The following is a 23,875-nucleotide window of genomic DNA, read 5'->3' on the forward strand; positions in this document are numbered from 1 at the left end:
GCCTTGGGGAGAGATCTACGTGGTCAGCCAGTCCCCTCGACAACATGTTTTCAATTTTGGAAACACAAGCATAATAAAACAGTTGCCTTCTCCAAGCAGCACCTATAACGTCCACCTTTTCCACCCATCCCTTGGTCCAGCCCAAACTGGAACTTTTCATGCAAAACAGGGGAGACAGTGACAAACCAAGCTACGTTCCTTCCACAGCCTTTCAACACACTGACATCTGAGTCTGAGGCCCTCCTGCATCTCAGAAGCTCAGAATCTGTTTTCCTAGGCATGCGGTCCCTCCAGAATTTCTGCTCCCTCAGGAGGGACCATGTCCTGAGGGAGCAGAAAGTTGCTCGCTCAACTCACCAACTCTCCAAACTCACCATGCAAAGGCAGGCACACTTCTCAGTCCCGGGAAGCTGCAGGGCTGGGGAAGCAGAGTGTCCTTTTTCTAGAGCATGCCATTTCTGAGTTTCCCAAAAATACAAAGTCTGTCCTGTCCAATCCCTCCCCCGCAACGCCCCTTCCCTCTGGCCTTGAAGGCAAAGACCCTCGGATCAGATGGATAATGAGATTCAATTACGGCCAAATGAGGGCCATATGAGGGGTGTGAGGGCTGGCCGTCCACACCAGAGGGGGAAGTTTAGGCTCCTTAGAATTCAAAGTTTATGTTCATATTTCTGTGACTTGCTGGTACCGGCACCGCATGTCAATCTGTGACCTTCTCAGGGGAGTTTAAACGGAAACCCTGCGTGGCCTTTGTGCCGTGGCCGCCTTGCAAAGCACGTCTTCTGCTGTAGCGACGCGGTGACGGCTGCCATCTCAACAGCCGGATTCCGAAGCTTGTTGGCCAAACGTCCCCTGTGTGCCGTTGCACGCCAGCATTTCTCAGAGTGTAAAGGGCGGCCGCCTCTAATCAAGAGAGGTTATTTTGGGGTGGGGATTTTTATTGAAAATGTGCGTAAGCTTCCAAGTACAGACATTCTAGGTGAATTACCTCAAGCTCAGGATTTTGAAATAAACCAGAGGGTTTCAGATTTTTTTTTTTTTTTTAAGCAAGAGAACACTTTTTTCAAAGCAGATCTTAATTAGCCTCCCAGGACATAAACCAGAGCAAAGGGTGGGGGGCCTTCGTGGGCTGAAAAAGGCCGGGGTCCCACTCACTGGGTCTCCCCTTCTCTCCTGAAAAAAACATCTCTGGTTTTTGGAAACCAGCTTGAAAACCTCTGATACAGTGAAATCTGATGCAGACATCTCTGTACTATCCAGTACAGAAGGGGCCCCTGAGCCCCTGAAATGGGACCCATCTAAACTGAGCTGTGCTGGAGTGTATATGCACACCCGACTTCGAAGACTTGTGTTTGAAAGAGCGTATAAAATATCTCACCGCTAGTTTTTGTATTTATACATGTTGAATTTATTACAGACACTTTCGGGTCTGGATAAAATATTGTTAAAATTAATTGCACCTGCTACTGTTTGGCTTTTTATAATGTGTGACTCACAGTATGTGTCTATTGAGCAGTGCTGTGGAGCCAGGCTGGAGCCTGCCCTGGGATGAAGAACCATATCAGGGTCCTAGTTTTGCGGGGCAGGCCCCAAGGATCAAAAAGGCTTTAAAGCCAAGGAGCTAGCATCAGGTGCTTATGCCAGATTTGACCCATCCTCAAAACTCTCGGCAGGACTTGAGGCTCAGACTTAAATCTCCCTTTGACTACTTGTCTTTCCTTTCTCCCTACTTGGATAAACCAGGATTCCCTTCCTGCTGGGAACTCCCTTACTTATTATCCTTCTACCCTCAGCCAGATTCTTAGTGATCCCAACAGCTGCAAGCCTTCTTTTTCCTCACTTCCATTTCAAGCCTGACCCTATTAGCCACACACATGATGGAAATCACCAGCCAATTTTTAGGAGGGGAGGCCCCAAGGGATGGGCGAAGTATCAACAAGGAATTTATGGGCATTGATCTCATGGAGCATGAGTCATTCATTCATCCATTCAACTAAAAGCAGCGACCACGACTAGCATTTACTGAGTGCTAACTATGTGAAGGCATTGTCCTAAGTGGTGTCCATGTCTTGACACAACAGATCGTTAGCATCCACTGGACACTGTCCTAAGGGGCTGGGGAGTCGGCAGGGAACAAGAGAGATAAGGGCCTGTCCTCATGGAAAGGAGGGAGAAAGAAAAGAGGAAATAAAGGACGAAAAGAAAGAAAGAGGAGAGGGAGGGAGGGCAGGAGGAGAAAGAGAGAAAGAAAAGAGGGAGGGAGGGAAGGAAGGAAGGAAAAAGAAGAGAGAGACTTGGGGTGTCTGGAGTGACACCTCACTAGCAGTGAGCACCCAGCACCCAGATCTTGGTTTCTAAATACCATTCTCCAATAAAAGGAACCAGGACACCTTGGAGAAATACGTACATAATGAGCCTAGAAGATCTAGTGCCAGAAAGTGAGGACATGCTAAAACAAATAAATAACAAATGCATTTAGAAAGGACCCAGGAAGTAAGTCGATAGTGCTCCTGAGGGCCACAGGGATAATTTGAGCTACAGACTAAATAATGATAGCAATGGATCGTAACCTGTAAAACAAATATCGCTGAGTTCACACTAATACAAATAATAATCGAATAAAGAGATAAGCAAGGAGAAGAGAGCGTGCTTCTTTATAGCACAATCCCAGTTAATAGATTCAGAAAGAAGGGTGGAACTAGCAAATGACCATTTGGAAAACACCACAGTTATAACCTGTAAGTAAGAATCATCACTGGTCATCAATAGATGCTAAAGTTAGCAGGGGGAGTATAATGGCAAACAAGATATTTGCATGATCTCTAAGTATATCCCCATAAGATAATTATTAATTACAAAGAGGAAAATAGTCATTTAGCAGATGCCTCCTTAAGTGAGTGGTCAAAGTTAATATCACCAGTGCTTCCTCAAGCAATGCACTGAGAAGGGCACAAAATCACTTCTTTGGGGTTTGGGCCCAAACCATGTAAACTGAATGTAATCATGAAGAAATATCCAAAAATCCTAAATTGAAGAACACACTTCAAAATAACTGGCCAGTACTCTTCAAAAGTGTCAAGTTTATGAAAAACAAAGACTCAAGAAGCATTTCTGATTGAAGGACTAAAGAGACCTTACTGTGGACTGCGACTGCAGCCATGAATTTAAAAGACACTTGCTCCTTAGAAGAAAAGCTATGACAAACCTAGACATCATATTAGAAAGCAGAGACATCACTTTGCTGACAAAGGTCCAAGGAGTCAAAGCTATGGTTTTTCCCTGAGTCATGTACAGAAGTGAGAGTTGAACCATAAAGAAAGTTGAGGGCTGAAGAATTGATGCTTTCAAACTGTGGTGCTGGAGAAGACTCTTGAGAGTCCCCTGCACAGCAAGGAGATCAAACCAGTCAATCTTAAAGGAAATCAACTTTGCATATTCATTGGAGGGACTGAGGCTGAAGCCAAAGCTCCAATACTTTGGTCACCTGATGTGAAAAGATGACTCGTTAGAAAAGACCCTTATCCTGGGCAAGATTGAAGGCAAAAGGAGAAGGGGGTGATAGAGGATCAGATGGTTAGATAGCATCACTGACTCAATGGACATGAATCTGAGTAAATTCCAGGAGATAGTGAAGGATAGGGAAGCCTGGTGTGCTGCAGTCCGTGGGGTCGCAAAAAGTTGGACGTGACTGAGCGACTGAACAACAACAAAAAGACGTAACAACTAAATGTGATGTCTGATCCTGCATTGGATTCTGGACCAGAAAGGAAACATTACTGGGACAACTGGTAATATCTGCATAGAATTTGTAGGTTAGGTCATAACATGGGATCAATGTTAATTTCTTGGTTTTGACCATTGTACTATGTCTATGCAAGATGGTAACCTTTGGGGAAATCAGGGCTAGTAGAGCTCGCTCTACTGCTTCAGCAATATTTTTGTAAGGTATGAAATGATCTCAACTTGCAAAGTCAAAAAATAAAAGTAAATTAACAACAGTAAGCAGGTAAGTAATTGAGAGAGGTGATGAGTGCTGTACAGGTGAGAAGAGAGGTAGAAAAGAGCAAAAGGGAAGGTTTGATGTCAGCCTGCCAGGAATTCCAATTATGCTGAGGCCGCAGCAAGCGGAGAGCACCCAGCTCAAAACAGAGGGAGGATGCTCTGGCCAAGAAATAGCTCTGCAATGGCCCCGAGGCGGGAGAGTCTTTGCTGCTCATCCCCAGGAACACACAGTGGAGAAGTATGGTGGGGGCTTATGGATGGCCTTGGAAGACAGCCAATTTTGAAGGGCCCTGGAGATCCTAAGGAAAAGCATGGAATGCTACTTCAAGTGTATTAGGAAGTTTTTGGCCATTGTGTAAATTTCCTTTGAGACACTTATGATTCTTTGAAATTACAATCCATAGTGGGTCTCCTTGATTAATGCCAGCCTCCCCGAGAGAACAGGAACTCTGGCCATCACGTGCTCCCTTACAAAGCATGTAACGGCCATGCAAAGTTCATGGTAGGGGAGGGGAGAGAGAAGAGAATGGACAAAGGGTATGGTCCTGGGAGGCCTGGGTGGCTTGGTATGGGTTGTGAATTGAATTGTGTCCCTAAAAAGATGGTACCAGTAAATGTGACCTTATTTGGAAAAAGGTCTCTGCTGATATAGATGCAGTCGTACTGGATAAAGGTGGACCCGAACCCAGTGACTGATGTCTTTATAAGAGAGGAGAAGGAGGTTTGACTACAAAGACATAGACACATAGAGAAAAGACAGTCATGTGAAGACAGGGAAAGAGTAAAATGATACACTTAAAAGCCATGGATGCCCTGGGCCCCCAGAAGCTGGAAGAGGCAGGAAGGACCCTCCCTTGGAACGTCCAGAGAGAGGCAGCCCTGCCCACACCTTGATTTCAGACTTCTGGTCTCCAGACTGTGAAAGAATAAAGTCCTGCCATTTTCAGTCTCGTAGTTTGCTGTCCTTGGTCATGAAGGCTCCAGAATGCACAGCCATGTTGGGAAGAGAGGTGATAACCTTGGCCTCTGCCATTCTGTGCACCCCTTCGGGCTACTGACCACATCTACATATTAAATAGTTGCTTATTAAATATCATTTACGTAAAGTGTTACTTAATTTTTAAAAAAATCCAATGCAGACCAAACCCCTTTTAAAACTCAGTCTTATCTTTGTGGGCTGTGAAAGCCTGATTTTGCTACAGTAACAGCCGCTGCTTTTTAACACCCTCTAAAATCGATGTATAACCACTGGAATAAGAAATGCTCACCACTGCACCTAAAATCACCTGGCACACCTCCCAGAACCTCGGAACAAGCCAATTAGGATAGAAAAAAAAAGCGAGTGTTTTTCTTTTGCTTTTTGCCCCCAACAGAAAGATATCTGAAGACCTGATATTTCTCCATCTGCTCTGGCTACGAACCGCACGCCTTCCCTCCCCCGCCCCCTCCCCTATTGATCCAGACCCACGCGTCTCATGATCTTTGAAGAAAACAGGACGGTGCACCTGGGTATAAACCGGCTCCCAAGACTCCATTTTTCATCTGGAAAATGAAGATAATCACGTCCACCTAACAGAAGTGTTGTGAACAGCAGATAAGAAAAGGGCACATATTTTTTATTTTACGAAATACCCCCGAATAGGCCAATCCACCGAGACAGAAAGCAGATTAGTGGCTGCAAGGGTTTGAGAGGAGAGAGGCGTGGAGAGTGACTGCTAATGTGTGCAGGGCTTCCTTTTGGGGTGATGAAAAGATTCTGGAACTCGACAGAGCTGATGTTTGCGTGACCTGGTGAACATCTTAAATGCCACTGAATTTTAATCGTATGCTTTAAAGTGGTTAAAATGGTAATGTTTATGTTAGGTGTATTTTACCCTATTTTATTTGTTAATTGAATATGAAGCACCTGCCTGGGGTAGCCAACTCTCCATCCTCTGAACCTCAGTTTCCTTGTCTGCAAAATGGGGGCACAGACGGAACCTGGGCCATGGGAGGTCTTGCAGATGGTCCGTAGGAATGGCCGGCACATGTAAGCACTCCATCAGGGTGCCGACCGGCTGCCTCCTGGGTGCTTATGGGGTGAGACCACCTCTTGAGACCACAAAGTACCAGTGCTCAAGACAGGCTCCGAAGTCGTCTTCTCCACTAAGGCCCCAGGCAGGCTCCACGTGATGTCTGCGGTGCAGCCCACTGCTGGCATTCTGACTCACAATCACACAACAGGCTGGAGCACATCAGATCTGAAACCCCAGTAGTCTGGTCTGAGCAATTGGACGCTCCGGATTTCATTCTGCAGGTAATTTCAACGACACGATCTAATTTCAAATGTCCTGCTCTATGAGTGCAAAAGCAGCATAATTTTTAATTAGTGGGTAAACAGTAAATAATGGATGGCGGCAAGTGGACACCACTGTTAATTAAAAATCCATGGTTGATAAAAATCAATTTGGCCCACGCATTTAACTCCGTCTATCAGGTCCCTGAGAAAAGTCGTGCAAGCCAGCCCATGGCACCATCTGCTTTCCGCTGTGGTTTCCTGAGCCCAGACTTTTCTAGGGGAGAAGAGAGGGAGAGAGAGAAAAGAAAATCTATAAGCAGCCTCCAAAGCTGGGACTGGAAGCATTTCACGAGTTCATTTCTCATCGGTTGGTTTCATTTTTTGTAACCTTGAAGTTGAAGCTCCAGCCAGGAGGCAGTATCACGCTCCACTCTGAGCTTTTTACCAAGAAGGGCTCCATTTTGTGTTTCGTGTGTACATGTTCTGAATACGGTGAGATCCCACCATATCTCATCATCTCCTGAATTAATTAAATCCCAAATTTTCGCAGAAAAACAAGACAAACTAAAAGACACTTAGTGGGAAGATGGTATCTGAGGATTCATGTCAAAATACAAAACGTTTTTGGTGTCCAAAAAAAAAAAAAAATAGCATGTTGTGAACCCAACGTCTTCTTGGGAGCTCAAGAAGAAGGTGTGAAGCGTGGATACCCTGGCGTGTGTATTTCAGCTCCAGACTCGCAATCAGCTTTGCTGGGCGTTTGGCCCAACTCAGGCGCCTCAGCGTCCTGGCTCTGGTCCCCAAAAGACTAGATGTGCCCGAGTGAGCACAGAACTACTCTTTCAAGCCTCTCCTTGCATGGAGTTACTCTGAGGAGTGGCCCTGACAGCCCTTGGGGTAATCCAAGTGCCCCCTGTCCCTGGGGACACCGCAGCGCTGGTGCACCAGCTGTCTGTCTCCATCTGTCTTATTTGGCTGATTGAAGTCCACAAATCAGGTGTAGGGCACAGCAGGAACATACAAGGATCCAGTGCTGCAGCAGCATTTTCACTCGTTCATTCCTTCAACCCCTTCCCCTGCCTGTGATTCAAAAGGAGCCACAGTTAAGCTGACAGGCCAGAGCCCACGGCCTGGCTCCAAGCCTGGCTCCATCCCCTGGGGCAGGCCAGGCCTGGGGCCAGCTGAGCCCAGTTCACTGAGCCCTTGGCTCTGCCCATCATGGGAAGTCGAGACTAACACCATTCCCTAGGGTCATCGCGATGGTGAGCTAACGTGTAAAAATATGTATAAAATAACATAATAAAGATGTCCAGAGTCGGTACCCAGCTAAGAGGGGCTGCTGCCGCCTCGTGTCGTTGTCACCATCAGCGTCATTCCAGCTTTCTCAGCCAGTCCCATGGGAACCCAAGAGTCTCCCAGGGAGACCCCAGACCTCTGGCAGGCCAAGGGGGAGCAGAGAGCTTGGGGGCTCCAGAAGACTGCTGTGAAGGGGCAAGGAGGGGACCCCAAGCCTCCCGGCCCGAGCACCTTTCCTGAACCTGGTGTGGTGTAGGGGGAAACACCCTAGGAAGGCTGGCGATGGAGTGGGGCCAGCGGGTTGCAGCAGCTATAACATTTGGACGCTGCTACCACCAAGCTTACAGCCTCCCGCATCTGGGCCACGTCAAGCCTGCCTCTCTGAGTGGGGTTGACAGTTTCCAGGGGAGTTGCTGCTCTTTAGCAGATGAAGGCCCTGGTGCTCTCACCTCCGGGCCGCTCCTAGAAGTGAAGATCTGGCCAGGCCTGTCTGGTCTCCACCAGATGATCATATCTGGCAGGGGAGGGAGGGGTCCCTGAAGAGGGTGGGGGGCCCTCTTCCATGAGGCCTCTGAGTCCCCCACCCCCAACCCCACCCCCACCGCCCCTCTGTTGGCCTTGTGCTTCAGCCCGGGTCCTACCACACACATCCTGAGCATCACTGTGTACCCCAGTGCCTTCCTGGTCCACCCATGTGGGGATGGACAATGCCTGGGCCTGGCACCACCGAGAGACCACGAAGGGAGTGGCCGCGAGGGGCAGGTGCAGGTCTGGCTGCTCCAGGGGGCAGAGGTCAAGCTGAACCTGGGCTCGTAAGGGAGAGGATGGCAGTCCCACTGTCCGGCTTCTCTGTCTGGGTCCTGGCGGCCTCCTGCCCCTGGTGCAGGGCCTTTCCACAGCCGCCCAGTGGCACTTGGCCACAGGAGGAGGTGCAGGTGGGCACAGACTCTTGCCTAGCTCTCTGCTGCATCCTGAGCCAGGAGAGGGGTGCCAGTCAGCTAGAGAACTAGGGTGTGCCCAGATCGCTGACCTGGGTCTGTCTGCTTTGCAGCCCGCACTTCAGAGGCAGCTGGGATGGCAGGGGCGGGCCATCTGCACTGGGAACCAAGCTGCCAGCAGCCCCTGCCCAGCAGAGCCCTGGTCACCGCGCTGCTGCCCCCACGCCTGGACGGGCCCTGGATCTCCACTGGGTAAGACCTGAGGGTCATACTGAGCATAGGCCCGTGGGCCGGGAGACCTCACCCTGAACACGGAGGTGTTCACATCTGTGAAACGGGCACAATTCATCTGGTTGTCCAGAGGCTGCCCAGGCATGGGCTTGCTTGTCACCCTCCCCAGAGTGAGCCTAGGAGGCCAGAAGGAGCCATCCACCCAATTCTCCCTTTCACCTGATAGTCTCACCTGACATTTCTGAGGCCCCACTGCTGCTCTGAGGGGTGGGCTTAGCGCTCTGCCCTCACTGGTGGGGCAGCCAGGAGAGTCCTCCCCGCTAGGGTCAGAGAGAAGGCAGGCAGCGTCCTCACCCACCATCCCCTTGGGCCAGTCCCACTCTGGGGTTAAGGACTGGACTTTGCATGTCCTCCATGCACCTCCTGAGGTCAGGGGGAAATTCCACTGCCAAACATCTGCTAGCAGCTCCCTGGGGTGGGTGGGGACTTGAGATCTGCAAAGTTGCTCTGGATGCATTCCCAGGCTCTGCCCCCACCTTCCACAGGCCAGGTGGGATTCAGGCATCACTGGCCAGGGTCAGTGTGAGACAGAACATGGGGAGGAAGGGGGCTGGCTGCAGGCTGTTCTTGCCCTGGGACAACAGCATTCCAGATAGTTCTAGAAGCTTCTAGTATTTTCTTCCTAGAAAGTCCTCCATTGTACCCTTCAGATAGGGTCTGTTGCTTTCTGGGAGCAGCATAGGGAAGGACCCAGAGTCTGAGAACCACGAGGACATCTAGTGCGACCTGCTACCTTCCCTTGGGCAAATCTCCCCACGCTGGAGTGTGAGTCACTTCTCTCTGTGTTTAACTACCACCTGTACTGATTCTTACAGGTGGTATTTCTTCTTATGATTCTTCTTAAGAAGAATCTTTATGATTTCCTTACGATTCTTCTTTAAACCAACTTGCTTTTGTTGGTATAAATATATTCATGTATTTTTACAGCTTTATTGGGGGATAATTGGTACACTGTACACATTTACAGTACTGTGATTATGTTTCAAAGGAAGTGTCATATCACTATGGATATGGAGAGCTGAGCCACTTGCCATAAATAGGAGGTAACCCTAAAAAGAAAGTCTGAAAACAAAACAACATCATTAGGTTCTCACCCGAGTCTCTCACTGCCTGCCTGAGGCCCCGACTCTGTTTGCTTTGGGAGAAAGGGGAGGTTGGTATTAAAGACATAGGATAGAAAGAAAAGGCTGGTGAGAACTTTTCTCCTGCTCCAGCAGCCCCAGTACGAAAGATACTGAGAAAATAACAGTCCAGGTACTGCCTATTTGTGGGGGGACTCGCCCACCGTCCACCCCAGCTGAGCCCCCATGGGAAAGTCCCAGATGCTCCCTGGCCCCAGCCCAGGATGTGACAGGGTCCAGGAGTCCTGTTTTCATCACCGGCAGAATAAGGCCTGAGGACCAGGGCTGGCTTTGTAAATAAAGCTTTACTGGCACACAACCACACCCATTACATACAGTACTGTCTCTGGCCACTTTGGCTCCAAGACCACAATCTTGAGTAACTGCAACAAAGACCACCTGGCCACAAAGACAAAATAGTTATAGTCTGACCCTCTCCATGAAAAGTGTGCTGACCCCCCCAGTTTAGACCAACAAGTCTGTCACAGACTTGGATGAAACCTGGTTTGGGGTGGGGGGGCAGTGGTGGTCAGCTTGGCAAATGGGGAGACAATGTAAGTGCTCATCATTCATAAGTCACTCAATGAGGACCAGGGTTGGGGGATCCAGTGTGTGCCTGGTCCTGGAGCAGGTGCCAGGAATCCACTGGGGAAAGAACAGGCAGGACCCTGCCTCCTGGAGCTCAGAGCACAGGGTTCCCCACACAAAGCAAAGGAGCCCCCATTTCTTAAACCCCTCCCAGGTGCCATCACTGTGCTGGTTGCTTCCTGGGAGCCCGGCCTGTGGATCTGATGCCTGAGTCCAGAGGAAGAAGCTGGGCATCATCCCGGCTCACACTCCTCATGAGGGACTGAAATGGAATTTGAACCAGGGACTCTGGCTGCAAAGCCTGTGTGTTTCCTGGACCAATGGGGATCCCTGGGGGACCCAGGCCAGAAACGGGGAGATGTCGGCTGAAAAAGGTGCTTAGGACCGAATGGAAGGAAAGCTTCTGTTGAGACCATAAGGCAAAAGGGGAAGGCCCCCAGCATGCAGGGTGGGGCTGAGGGCAGCTGGGGGAACTGAGCCTGCAGGCCTGAGAGGAAGGCTGAGGGAGGTGGAGCCCGGAGCCGCCCTGGGCTTCACCATGCACGAGCCCAGCTCACTGCCCTGCACTCTTCTCCCTCTGCCCCGCAGCTGCGAGGTGCGCCCGGGACCCGAGTTCCTCATCCGCTCCTATACTTTCTACCCCAACCGCCTGTTCCGCGCCTACCAGTTCTTCTACCGGGACCCCTCGTGCAGCGAGCCCACCCACTCGCTGCTCATCAAGGGCAGGGTGCGCCTGCGCCGGGCCTCCTGGGTCACCCGCGGCGCCACGGAGGCCGACTACCATCTGCACAAGGTGGGCGTCGTCTTCCACAGCCGCCGCGCCCTGCTTGACGTGGCCAGGCGCCTGGACCACAGTAAGGCGGGCGGGGACTGCGCGCACCGCCTGCCCCCGGCGCGGGCCTGGCTGCCCGGGGCCCTGTACGAGCTGCTGGGCGCCGGGGCTGAGCGTGACTGCGCGGCCGCCCTGGGCTTCACCATGCACGAGCTCAGCCTGGTGCGCGTGCAGCGCCGCTTGCAGCCCGAGCCCCGGGCCGCGCCTCGCCTGGTGGAGGAGCTCTACCTGGGGGACATCCACACCGAGCGGGCCGAGCGGCGGCACTACCGGCCCACCGGCTACCAGCGTCCGCTGCAGAGCGCCCTGGTGAGTCTGGGGTCCAGGGAGGGTGAGTTCTGAGAGCCTGTGGGGCCTCTCCCTGCCTGGAGCCCTCTTTCCCCGCGACTCCAACCCCACACTGGTCTGCCGGCCTCAGGACCTTTGCACATGCTCTTCCCTCTGCTTGAGGCCTTTCCTCAGGTCTGGAGAGGACTGGCTTTTTCCAGCAGGAACTCCTGGGTTGCCTTCTTGAGTGTGGCCCTCCTGGACTCTAGAGGGTTCTTTCCTGCCCCTGCTGGGACGGTGCAGGTCCCTGTCTCTCAGGTCTCTGCTCAGTTGTCCCCTCCCATCCCCACTCTGCACACACTCAGGGCTGCACTGAATTTGCAGTTGACTGCCTTGCCCCAGCAGCACTGGATCCTCTGCAAGGGGGAAGCCCTCTGCCCCTCTGTGTCCCCACCCAGAGCCCAGGGGCTGGCACACTTGCTGGGCCCATAAACGTTGCTATATGAACTGGGGGGTTGGGGGGCACTGAAGCCACAGGGCTACAGGGCTTTGCTGCCCGCTTTCACAATTGGAAGAATTTTTAATTCTTTTGAGTTTACGTTGAGGTTAGTAAAAATGAAGTCAAGGTTAGGATGCTGGGTTAAGACTGTCTGTAAGAGATACCCAAGGGATATTTTTCAAAAGTGAAAATCATTCAGGTATCCTTATCAGGTGTTCTTTGAACCCACAGGCAACCCTCACACATTCAGCGTGTATTGAGTGCCTGCTGTATACTAGACGCTTAAGGAATTAAATCAAATGAGGCGAAGCATCCACTGTGTATTGGGGGTGGGGGTGGCGGGAGGCAGGGGCACCCTCTGCTCTCTCTCCTTCTCCCTCTTCCCTCCTCCCAACTCAGGATCTGGGAGGAAGCACAATAAGAAGTTCTCGCAATCAGAAAATTAGCCCGAGTTCTTTTCATGACCTCGAAACAATTCTGTTTGCCAGCCAATGTTCCAGGCCGCTCTGATGTCCATCCTTCTCAGAGCAGAGCAAGTGCTGGTGGTGGGGTGGTTACTGGCACCCATCACCTCATTAGGAGGGCAGTCTGCTCCAGACACAGAGAGGAAGGACCCCAAGGTGTGGAGGATGACACCGTCCCTGGGGCCACACACTCTTGCCCTTCTGTTGCCTGACCACCCAGGGTACCCATGCAATCTGCAGCATGATTGCGAAGCAGGACACACGTGCATGGGAGCCTGGGACGGCAGGCCAGATGTGCAGACATTAAATTAAACGTCTTCTCACCAACTGCCCCCCTCCCCATAGAAAAAGAAAAAGGAAGATAATTTCAAAGATGGATACACTGCAGATAGACTCCCAAGTAACGAATTAGTCATTACCTTAAGCTCTCTGGGTCCCAAGCCTTGCCCACAACCCAAACCAGATGGTAAATATGAACATTTTTAGAAGTTAATTTAAAGCCAATTTGATCCCCAAATTCATTGCCTGGATATAGAGTCCTAATCGACCAAAATCATCTAAGCCCGGTGTCACCTCTAGGGGTTAATTAGAAACTGTTCTGTGTTGTTGGTATAACTTTATGTAACAAGCTTAAATCAGAAGGCGTTTGGCTTGCACACAAGTGTGAATTCTGCTGGCCAGAGTCTTGTGTATTAACACATGCAACTCCGGACCTGTGCACAGTGATGGAGGCTTTTTGAGGGAGATGGGTATTTCCTTCCACCCTCTTCCAGAGCACCGGAGAAGGAAATGCTCTCTCTCCCCCTCTCTCAGCTTCCAGTCGTGCTTGTTCTCCATTTGTCTCTGCCATTGCAGAAGACTGGTTGCCCCAGATCATCAGCCAGCATCCCCAGATAGCCTGTATGCAGAAGATATCCTTTGAGGGAGAAAGGCAGCCCAGAGATTATTTTGATATAATACATTATGTCCTGTCCATACACATTAGTGTAACAACAATTGGAATGTGGGTTAAAATGCCTAAATTAGAGGAGACTCTTATCAGCCAGCACTCCAATTACCAGCACTCCAGCTAACTACCCAGCTTTCTTGCTTCTTTGTTATAAACACTTCTGTAGCCATTTATTTAGCAGTGCCAAGTGCCTTCAGGTCCTCTGGGTCAAAATCCCCCAAAACAAAAAGAATATCATTTTCTGTATGATAGAAGTAGAATTCCGGGCAAGTGTAGGTTCATCATAGAAATAAATAAGAAAAAAAAAAGTTCTCACTCATCCAATATTTCCTTTCTAAATCAGAACTCCCAAATGCCTCTTGTTTGGCATGAGACTCACCCAGCAGCAATCTGTGGAAATATGTTTTTTTGTTTTTTGTTTGGCAAGAAAAAAAAATTGGATCTGTTTTCCCAGCTGGACCCTCAAGAAGCATTTCCCTTCCTGGCCCTGTTGTACGCCCTTGGCCCTGAGTCCCCTTCTGGAGCAGCTAAAGCTAGAGTCCCCTTCTGGAGCAAGCTAAAGCTTGCTTTGACAAGAGGCTGTTCCAGGACATTTACCTTTCAGAATGATGCTCTCAACTAAATTCTGGGCAGCAGCTCCCTTTAAAAAAAAAAAAGAAGTCAGTATCTTGTTTCTTCTTGGCCTGGACTGAGCTTTTTCACTCCAAAAGCAGACTGACTCCTCCCACGCAATTTGGTTCAGCATCTGCTTCCTGTTGACGTGTTTTACTGTAAACCCAACTCATGAGAATTTATAAGGCAGAGGCAACTGTAAATAAGGCCAAAGCGAGAGGAAAACAAACCCACAGCCTCAGACAACTGAGGACCGTGCCCTCACGTGACAGTGCAGTGGGGACTGGGTTTCCAGTTCTAAACAACACAGGAATGAACATCTTTGTGTCTCATCACTTTGCCAACTTTTCAGCCACACCTCAGCACAGACCCTCAGCAAGCAGGTCTTGGGGCATGAGAATTTTAGCGGCTCTAAAGTAACAGCGCGTGGAATGCGCTCAGCACAGCTCTTGGCCCTTAAGAAGCACCTAACAAAGAATGAGTTGGGAGTGAAGGGAGTAACTACAGGCAAGAAGGATAGTAAATGTTAATGGTCAGGTTTTAGGACCAAGCAGGCCAGGTATGGGAAAGGACACCTCCTTTCAAATCCCAGGATACAAGTTCCATCTCTCCTTCCTTCCTTCACCCAATACACCTGCTGTGAACAGGAACCTTGCGCGGGTGGGGGTATAACAGCCAGGGAGAGACGGTCTGGCTCTCTGGAGCTTACTGTCCAATGAAGGGGTAGGGGCGGAGAGAAGAGGAAAGAGGGGATGGTGCATCTCTGAGGGCCACCATCCAAGGCGAGGTCAGAAGAGGTCTCTCTGAGGCCGGTCTCTGAGCTGAGACTTAGAGGTTGGGAAGAGGGCAGTCAGGCCACGTGTTGGGGCGGAGGGGAAGGTGGGGTCCAGGTGGAAGCAGCAGCAGGTGCAAAGGCCTAGAGGATGGAGGAGCTGACAGAGGTTCAAGAAGAGTAAAGTGACCACGGGGCTGGAGGCAGGAATGAAGGAAGTGATGGGTGCGGGGGCGGTGGGTGGGATTACGAGCCAGCCCACTCCAGGCACACCCTGGCACCCCACCTCTGACGTCACCCCCTTCCCCTTTGTCTCTGCCAGCACCATGCCCACCCCTGTCCAGCCTGCAGCCTCATCGCCCGCTCTGACGAGCACCACCCACCCGTGCTGCCCCCTCAGGCGGCCCTGCCTCTGCGCCTGGGCGGCCACTGGGTCAGCCCCGGGTGCGAGGTACGCCCCGCCGTGCTCTTCCTCACCAGGCTCTTCACCTTCCACGGTCACAACCGATCCTGGGAAGGATATTACCACCACTTCTCAGACCCCACCTGCCGGCAGCCCACCTTCACTGTCTATGCGGCCGGCCACTATACCAAGGGCACACCATCCGTCAAGGTTCGAGGTGGCACTGAGCTGGTGTTCCAGGTCACAAGGGCCCGCGTCACCCCCATGGACCGGGTCACCACGGCCATGCTCAACTTCTCTGAACCGAGCAGCTGTGGGGGCCCGGGGGCTTGGGCCCTGGGAGCTGAGCGTGACATCACTGCCACTAATGGGTGCCTGCCACTGGGCATCAGGCTGCCCCACGTGGAGTATGAGCTGTTCAGGATGGAGCGGGACCCCCTTGGGCAAAGCCTGCTCTTCATTGGACAAAGGCCCACCGACGGCTCGAGTCCCGACACTCCGGAGAAGCGGCCCACCTCCTATCAAGCACCCCTGGTGCTCTGTGACAGCGTGACCTGGGGCTTCTCCCCGCAGCACGGGGCTCGGCTGCAGACGCCTGTCCGCGGTGGGACACCACGTCCCCACGTGGCCCCTCTCCCTGTCCTACTCCTGGTCCTCAGGCCGGCCTTCTTCCAGTGGTTGTGAAATAGGTATATACTTCCAGCTGGTGCCTCAGGACACTCGTCTGGCCCGTGGACTCCCTCCTGGCCATAGACTCCTACACCCATGGCTGTCCTGGACAGTGATACTGCCTGGCTGCGTCAGCTCAGCACCTGCAGGGTCTGCACCATGGCCAGCAACTTAAGTCACGACCACAAACTCAGGCCTGGCAGCAAAGTCACCTGCTCCGAGTTTCTACATGCTCACTCTGATTTTCCTGGGTAGTCCGAGGAGTGGACTACGCCCATCTCCCTGCCCGATGGTGCCTCAGTTCTCTCCTGGAGCCCCAGGATTCAGTGAACTGGGAACACGGTTCTCCGCGTGCATGCTGCCACAGTTCTCCTGAGTCTGTGGGATGCTGTTTAAAGATTATTAATTTGCATTTAGCAATACCAACTCAAAACCAAGCCATGAATTAAAGATGCTGCTTCGGGCTTTCAGCACAACTCAGCTCGCCGGCAGGGGCTCGTCTCTCTTTGGGGGCAACTCAGCTTTCTTGAGTTGTGACTGCTGGCGTTTGTCTGCGCCCGCCTGTGCTTCTGCGAGTCAGGCCTCAAGCTGTCAACAGCATGTGCAGAGAAATTGAGCCCTCCTGGGCCAGGGAGCAAATCAAGGCGGCCCCATCTGAGCCTAGAAGCTTGGCCTCCCTTGCCCACCCCGTACGCCAGTGCGTGGAGCTAGCGGCCGGGGCCAGGTCTTTGGAGGAAAGCAGTGTTTCCAGCCTTTGGAAAGTAATTAATACTAATGACAGCGGTAACACTAACGTGCTCTGTAATTAGGCCTGCACTGGCATCCTCTGTTTTCAAGATTCCCTGTGCTTGGCTGACAAGGAGGGAGAGAAACCTCCGGTGCATCTCTGGGACCATCCGAGGGTCACTGGGCTGCCCAGCAGTGTCTGGAGGATGAGCTGGAGAGCCACACCGTGCCCAGCCTGCCTGCTGCAGTGCTGCTGTGCCCATGCTCTCAGTTCAGAGGGAGCTGTCATCATGGTGGGGACAGGCTGTGCCTCTCCAGGGACCCTGCCTGTGTTCCCAGGGCCTCATCTGTACACCGCGAAATTAACTGGCCTCCTGGTGGGCTCAAGGGTTTCCGGGACGCTGTGCTGATGAGTCACACCCTCCTTCCTCTGCCTGAATCCTAGAATCCTATCTATCTATGGCTCTTATCGCAGATCTTGAACAATTGTCTGTGAGGCTAATGATGCTTTCAGAGGGAGGCCCTTGTCCTCTGTTCAGCAGTGTGGGGTTCAATCAGTCTGCTGAAATTGCTAACTTATCTACCCATTCTTCTTTATAAAAAAAAAAAAAAAAACCACCAAGTTAATATTCTCTATAGGTCTCAGAGAGCTATGAGTGTTCCTGGCATATTTACCAAAGTACAAGAAATAATTAGATTATTTACAGTCTCAGACTGCATCACAGTGGGGGTTGCGTGTGTCTATGTTCCTGGTGGGGATGAGGGTGGGTGGCGGGAACATGTCCATGGCTGAGCAAGTCTTGTATCCGAGGCTTGAGGCAGCCATACTGCCATTTATCATCAAATTTGAATCTTTTAATAAAATTAAACAGCCTGAAAAATGTTCCTGCTGGTTATTAAAGTCAACCAAGGGGATTATGGTTCTAAAGAAAGGAAGTGAAGTATCTTGTGGAGAACATGTGAAAGAGAATAAAACCAGTGGAGGTGAACCCTGGCTCTCTCTGTGTTGCTCCTTCAGTTCACACCACTGCCCTGTGCTAATTAAAGCTCTCCAGGGGCTTCCAGCACACACAGAATAAAATCCCAGGTCTGGACATACCACCGGCTACCCTGGCTGCCCTGGGTGTGCTTCTGTCTCCTGACCACGCCAAGCTGTTTCGTGCCCCAGGACCTTTGCACATGTCATTGTTGCCACCCGGTGCCTCCTCCCCCAGATCACAGAGATGCGACTCCTTTCATTCACATCTCAGACTGCGTGCCACCTCCTTGGGGAAGCCACATGAATATTCCACCCCCCACCCCCAAGGCAGCCTCCGTTTCCTGCTCTCCTCTCTATCCACCCCATCACTCTGCTTTATGTTCCTTATAATGCTTGCTGATCACTGTCAGATTTATCCATGTTTATTCTCTGCCTCGAGGGAAGGACTGAATCAGTCACCGGGATCTTTTCCAACTGGTACAGCCATACCTGGTGCTCAGTAGCACCGGGATGCATATGGTTGGGTGAACCAAGGCTAGTGATCGCAGTTAACCTTCACCAGCAAAGAAGGCACTGCCACGTGCCTGGTGAGGCATCCCATGAGGGGGGCACCCCACAGTGTAGAGTGGGACTCTGCAACTAGCAGAGAGAACCCAGGCTTGGAGGAGAGAGGGATCAGCCCCAGGCCCCCACAGCTGAGCCCCAAGAGCCTGAGTGCAGAGCTTCTGACTCGTGGCATCCTACTGGGGCACCGGTTCCTGGCAGGGGTGGGAGTCATGACTGTGTTTGAAGAAAGCAGTTCAGGGCTGCTTTGGAGGACATGACTGAGCCTCCCCTAATTAGGAAGCCTATGCTGAGGAAGAGAGAAGGTTCCTGGCCCCAGGGACGAGATGGAAGCACCCTCCCATCCTGGGCTTCCTGGTTCTGGAACATTCGATGTGTGTGTGCTAAGTTGCTTCAGTCGTGTCTGACACTTTGCGACCCTAGGGACCATAGCCCATCAGGCTCCTCTGTCCATGGGATTCTCCAGGCAAGAATACTGGAGTGGGTTGCTATGCTCTCCCCCAGGGGATCTTCCTGACCCAGGGATCGAATCCACATCTCCTGCGTTGGCAGATGGGTTCTTTACCATTAGCATCACCTGGGAAAGCCCACTCATTGCTGACAGAAAGTTCCAGGCTCTTTTCTCCAGGGCAAGAAGCCAAGCTTCCCAGACTCTGGGCTCCAGTGAGGGGTGGGTTTCTACCCAGAGGACTGAGGGGACTCTTCCAGGGCTGGGGACCCACCTTATCATTATGTCTGGACCTTCCACAGAGAACTCAAGATAGCTTTAATCAGAAGAGGGGAAAGTAAAGCCAACAGTTCTCATTCAAAACAAAACAAAATTAATGTTCTCCATTGTATGTTCAGTCACGTTTTAAAAAAAAAACCTGTGCAGTTTATAATTTCATAGCACAGGCTCCCAGGAGGGTAAATGAGCTTTTTTCTTTTTTAATAAAAAGTTTAAATTGTCTACAGCTCTCAGAGGCCTATTAACTAACAGATGCTGATTATCAACAGAAGTTATTTCTTTGCTTTCTCTAAACGAATGTGCTCAGTCTCCCAGCGGTGCAGCTGGCCTGAGCCACGCAGCTCAAGGTGACGCAGTGGCTCTGGTCCCTGGGGCCCGTGACGCAGCCGGGAGCGGGGAGGGGCAGAGCCTCCGGCCGCAGGGAGGGACTAACATCAGTGCCAGCCCGGCCTGGACCCCCTCCCAGCCATTAGTGGAGCCGGCTGGGGAGGGCTGCTCTGCTCAGAGAGGGTCACCTGGGCAGCAGTGTGAGACCCCCAGTCTGTTCCTTAAGGCCTTAAGTGACAGACAGCCTTTGCCTTGTCATACATAACCACCATCACACGGACGTGAGCCCAGGAGTCAATTACCTGCCAATATTCCCTAGGACTCAACTTTTCATATTCGAGGCCGGCCCTCCTGTGACCCCCGGATTTCCCTGAGACCCCTTTGGCCACCTCCATCCTCCATCAGCCCCAGCCAGCCGCCCCCCTGCTGTCCTGAATGTGGTCCCTCTCAGGTTCTTTGCCTCTGATCCCCCCTCTGCCTGGAGCATTCTGCTCACTTCACCCCACTGTGTCACTGCCCACCAGGGCATCCTTTTTATCCCACCACAGCAATTTTCAGGATCTCAAATACCCTATTTGTTGGTTTCCTTCTTTCTTGTCAGCCTCTCTCCTCTAGGGGCTTCCCTGGTGGCTCAGATGGTAAGGAATCCGCCTGCAATGCAGGAGACCCAGGTTCAATCCCTGGGTTGGGAAGAGCCCCTGGAGAAGGGAAATGGCAACCCACTCCAGTCTTCTTGCCTGGAGAATTCCATGGACAGAGGAACCTGGTGGGCTACAGTCCACGGGGTCGCAAAGAGTTGGACACAGCTGATTGACTGACACTACTACTCTCTCCTCTAGAGGATGAGTTCCTTGACAGCCGACCCTTGTCTGTCTGGTTCCCCACTGTCCCCCTGGGTGTGAAACAGAGCCTGGCACAGAGTAGGGGCTCAATAAACACTGGTTAAATGAAGAAATGCTCTGAGAACTGCCTGGAAGTGCTCTGCATTCAAGCATCAAGATGATAACCACATTCCTTAAATACCAGCTTGGAATTTTGTTTTTTTTAATAAGATGGACAAAGCAGAACTCTGTGAACTTGAAGATACCTATTTTGTACTAGCCAGACTCTCTCTAGGAAGGACATTAGGTACAACTGCTGTTCCAGGAGAGGGGGTCACAGCACCCAACACAGGATCCCCTGAGAACCCACCTCAGGTTTTTCATACTTAACAGAGGTCATGGAGCCTGAGGACACCCTCAGCCTCACACATGCACCTTAGACTCCATGTTCTTGCTGCTCCGGTTCCCTCACAAGCAAAATGAGCTGAAACCTGATAATAATTCCTGGAGCCACCCATCTGCAACAGGAAAGACCATAACTGGCAAGTGATTCAAGAGGAATCAACAACATAGTCTAAGAGGAATGGCTTTAAACTAGGAAACTTGGTGAGGTTGGGTCTTTTCTCAGTGATGTCACATTTATTTCCTAAAGGCTATTAATTAATAATGTACTACTCTTCCTCCTACATCTGGTATTTTTTTAATACCTTAGGAGAAAATAAATTAACAAAAAACTTAGGTGGTTTATTGCTTGTGTTAAAATCAGCCATGTCTGCTTAATAAGACCTATAAATATTGACTTAGCATCCACCATGAAGGTCTGCCAAGCTTCTGGCTAAAGTGGCCAGGTAGAACACATGCTTTTCCCTCTACTTTCTTCTGAAATCCCAGTAAATGTCAGGAAAAGAATAAAACACCACAAAATCACACAGATAAAAAAGGAAAAGAGACAATAGCCAACAAGAGGAAAATTCTGGGATCTGGAACACGGATGGGCCCCTTTCTGTAGTAGGCTACGAGAAAGTCAAAGAATAGAGCTGGCGGGTTGGCTGAGAGGTGGAGCTCAGAGGTGCGTCCACTGTGCCCTGAAGGCTAAGGAATTGGTGGGCCAAGGCAACTCAGAAGCAGGACAGCAGTAGGGCTGAAAACCGGAGGACCATTTGCAAGTCTATAAAAGGAGTTTTGCCCCCCAGATCCTGTCCCTAACCCCTCTAACAACCAGCAGTTTAATCAGAGTATCTTTGGACGTGGAAACTATTTAGGGCCAGGACAAGGTATAAGCTAAAAATGAAGTGAAACATGAAACAGTGAAGCTGTACATTCTCTTCCTTGTTAAGGGATGATGGCCAGACTTCTGCTGCCAGGCAGGAGACTGTAAGATTCCTCTTTAGAGAAATGAGCCCCAGCTAAACCAACTACAGGTACTGACAGCTAGAAATTGCTCAACAAGGTATCTGTTAGGTCCCTAATGAGTTAGCTTTCATTGAAACCCACGGTTCAACAAATCCCACCTTCCCCCATGCACCTTCCCATCAGCTTTTTAGTGCTTCACTAAAAATACCTGCTTCCCTGGTGGCTCAGTGGTAAAGAATCCACCTGCCAGTTCAGGAGACACGGGTTTGATCCCTTGGTAGGGAAGATCCCCTGAAGAAGGAAACGACAACTCACTTTGGTATTCTTGCCTGGGAAATCCCATGGACAGAGGAGTCTGGTGGGCTACAGTCCATGGGGTCACAAAAGAGTCAGACGTGACTTAGCAACTAAACAACAAAAAATAAATACCTAAGGATGTCAAGAATCACCAGGCATTTGAGAAAACCTCCAAAGTGGTAGAGACACAAACCTAGCCCAAAGCAAGTAGTAGGTAGTAGATAATGCAGGGGATAGACCCACAACAAAGACGATACTTTGCTCAGTGAAAAGCACGTTAACTTTTTAAAGACCACCACCATTTTTTAGTCTCTCTTATAGAACAACAGAACAGAAGCTTCTAGAACAACAGCAAAAGAACTATAATATCCTCAATGAAAAGAAAGCAGCATATACATCTAGCAACAGCAGCTGGCCATAAACAAATAAGAATAACTGGAAAAGAAAGAAGTCTTGAAAATGATAAATACATTAACAGAAAGAAAAAATCAAAAGAACATTGGAGATTGAAGAATTTCTGCAGAAATAGAAAAAGGATCACACATTAAAACGGCCTCTGACTTCTTATGGGCAACACTGGAAACTGGCAATCAGTGAACGATGCTTCAAAATCCTCTAAATGATTCCCAACCTTGATTACTATACCCACTACAACTATCAACCAAGTAGGAGGGCAGAATAGAGCACTTCCAGAAATGTGAAATTCTCAGAAAAATGATCTCACCCTTACTTCTCCATTAGAAATCTGCTAAAGGATACATGCTGCCACATTCTTCAGCAGGTAGTAAAACAAGAAGGAGAAAGCAAGAGACCCAGAAAACAAGAAACCCACCCAGAAAAGAACAAAGGAAGCTCCCAAGATGAAAGGGAAGAAAGGGCCCTCCTGGGATGAGAGCTGGGCAGCAGGCCTAAAGATATCAGTCCAGAGAATAGCAAGGGATGCAGAGGTCCTAGGAGGGAGCTTTCTAAGAAAACACACACACATAAAAATCACAGGCTACCCAATATGCGAAAGTACTAAAGAGAGTTATACTTCTGTCAGAGTTGGAGGCTGAATTCATTAGAGATACATAGACTAAGCAAACAAAACACTAAGATGCAGTTATTCTGGGGGAGGGGGGAAAGGTCCTGGATACATACACTCATAAAACATACAAGGCAGAGCTGTGAAGGATATTTTCCTTGGAAGGGAAGCTATGACAAACCTAGACAGCATATTAAAAAGCAGAGACATCACTTTGCCAACAAAGGTCCATCTAATCAAAGCCATAGTTTCACCAGTAGTCATGTACAGATGTGAGAGCTGAACCATAAAGAAGGCTGAGCACCAAAGAATCGATGCTTTCAAATTGTGTTACTGGAGGAGACTCTTGAGAATCCCTTGGACAGCAAGGAGATCAAACTAGTCAATCCTAAAGGAAATCAACCCTGAATTTTCCCTGGAAGGACTGATGCTGAAGCTGAAGCTCCAATACTTTGGCCACCTGATGCAAAGAGCTGACTCATTAAAAAAGACCCTGATGCTGGGAAAGATTGAGGGCAAGAGGAGAAGGGGGCAACAGAGGATAAGATGGTTAGATGGCATTGTTAACCCAATGAACATGAGTTTGAGCACACTCTGGGAGATTGTGAAGGACAGGGAAGCCTGGTGTGCTGCAGTCCATGGGGTCACAACTTAGCAACTGAACAACAACCATGCATAAGGGTACTTGCATAGCCAGTATGATGGCATGACACGCAGAGAGGGACAGGAGAGGAGACTGTGCTGTAGACAGTGGGTGGGGAGAAAGGTTATTGGAGCTAAACCCTTATCTTCCTTAGAAGGAAATCAAGAAATAGTATCTAGACATGAAAAATCAAGAAAAAAGCAGCACATGCACACTATTCAGAAATATAGAGGTTAATTACCAGAAGAAATTAGTGCTAAAAACAGCTGCCTCTAGGCAATGGAAGCCAGGAGTGATGAGGGTCTGCTGGTTTTCATTATGAGCCTGTTAGAACTATTTGGCTGTTAATACTATTAAATGAAATGCTCGGGTTAAAAAACAAAATTAAAAATACCACAAGGCCAAATCCAATGACAGAACCTAGAATGTCCCT

General features: G+C 50.2%; 1 protein-coding gene across 1 annotated transcript in view; it reads left to right on the plus strand.

The window, feature by feature from the left end:
- APCDD1L (APC down-regulated 1 like) overlaps positions 1 to 18,482 on the plus strand; it is a 50,613-nt gene extending 32,131 nt beyond the window's left edge. The window contains exons 2-4 of the mRNA XM_061437046.1: positions 8,628 to 8,766; positions 11,103 to 11,655; positions 15,232 to 18,482. Coding sequence (XP_061293030.1) covers positions 8,628 to 8,766; positions 11,103 to 11,655; positions 15,232 to 15,996 — 1,457 coding nt within the window. The 3' untranslated portion in view covers positions 15,997 to 18,482. The remainder of the gene's footprint in view (positions 1 to 8,627; positions 8,767 to 11,102; positions 11,656 to 15,231) is intronic.
- The last annotated feature ends 5,393 nt before the right edge of the window (positions 18,483 to 23,875 follow it).

Source organism: Bos javanicus, chromosome 13 (assembly GCF_032452875.1).
Source record: "Bos javanicus breed banteng chromosome 13, ARS-OSU_banteng_1.0, whole genome shotgun sequence".
Classification (NCBI taxonomy): Eukaryota; Metazoa; Chordata; class Mammalia; order Artiodactyla; family Bovidae; genus Bos; species Bos javanicus.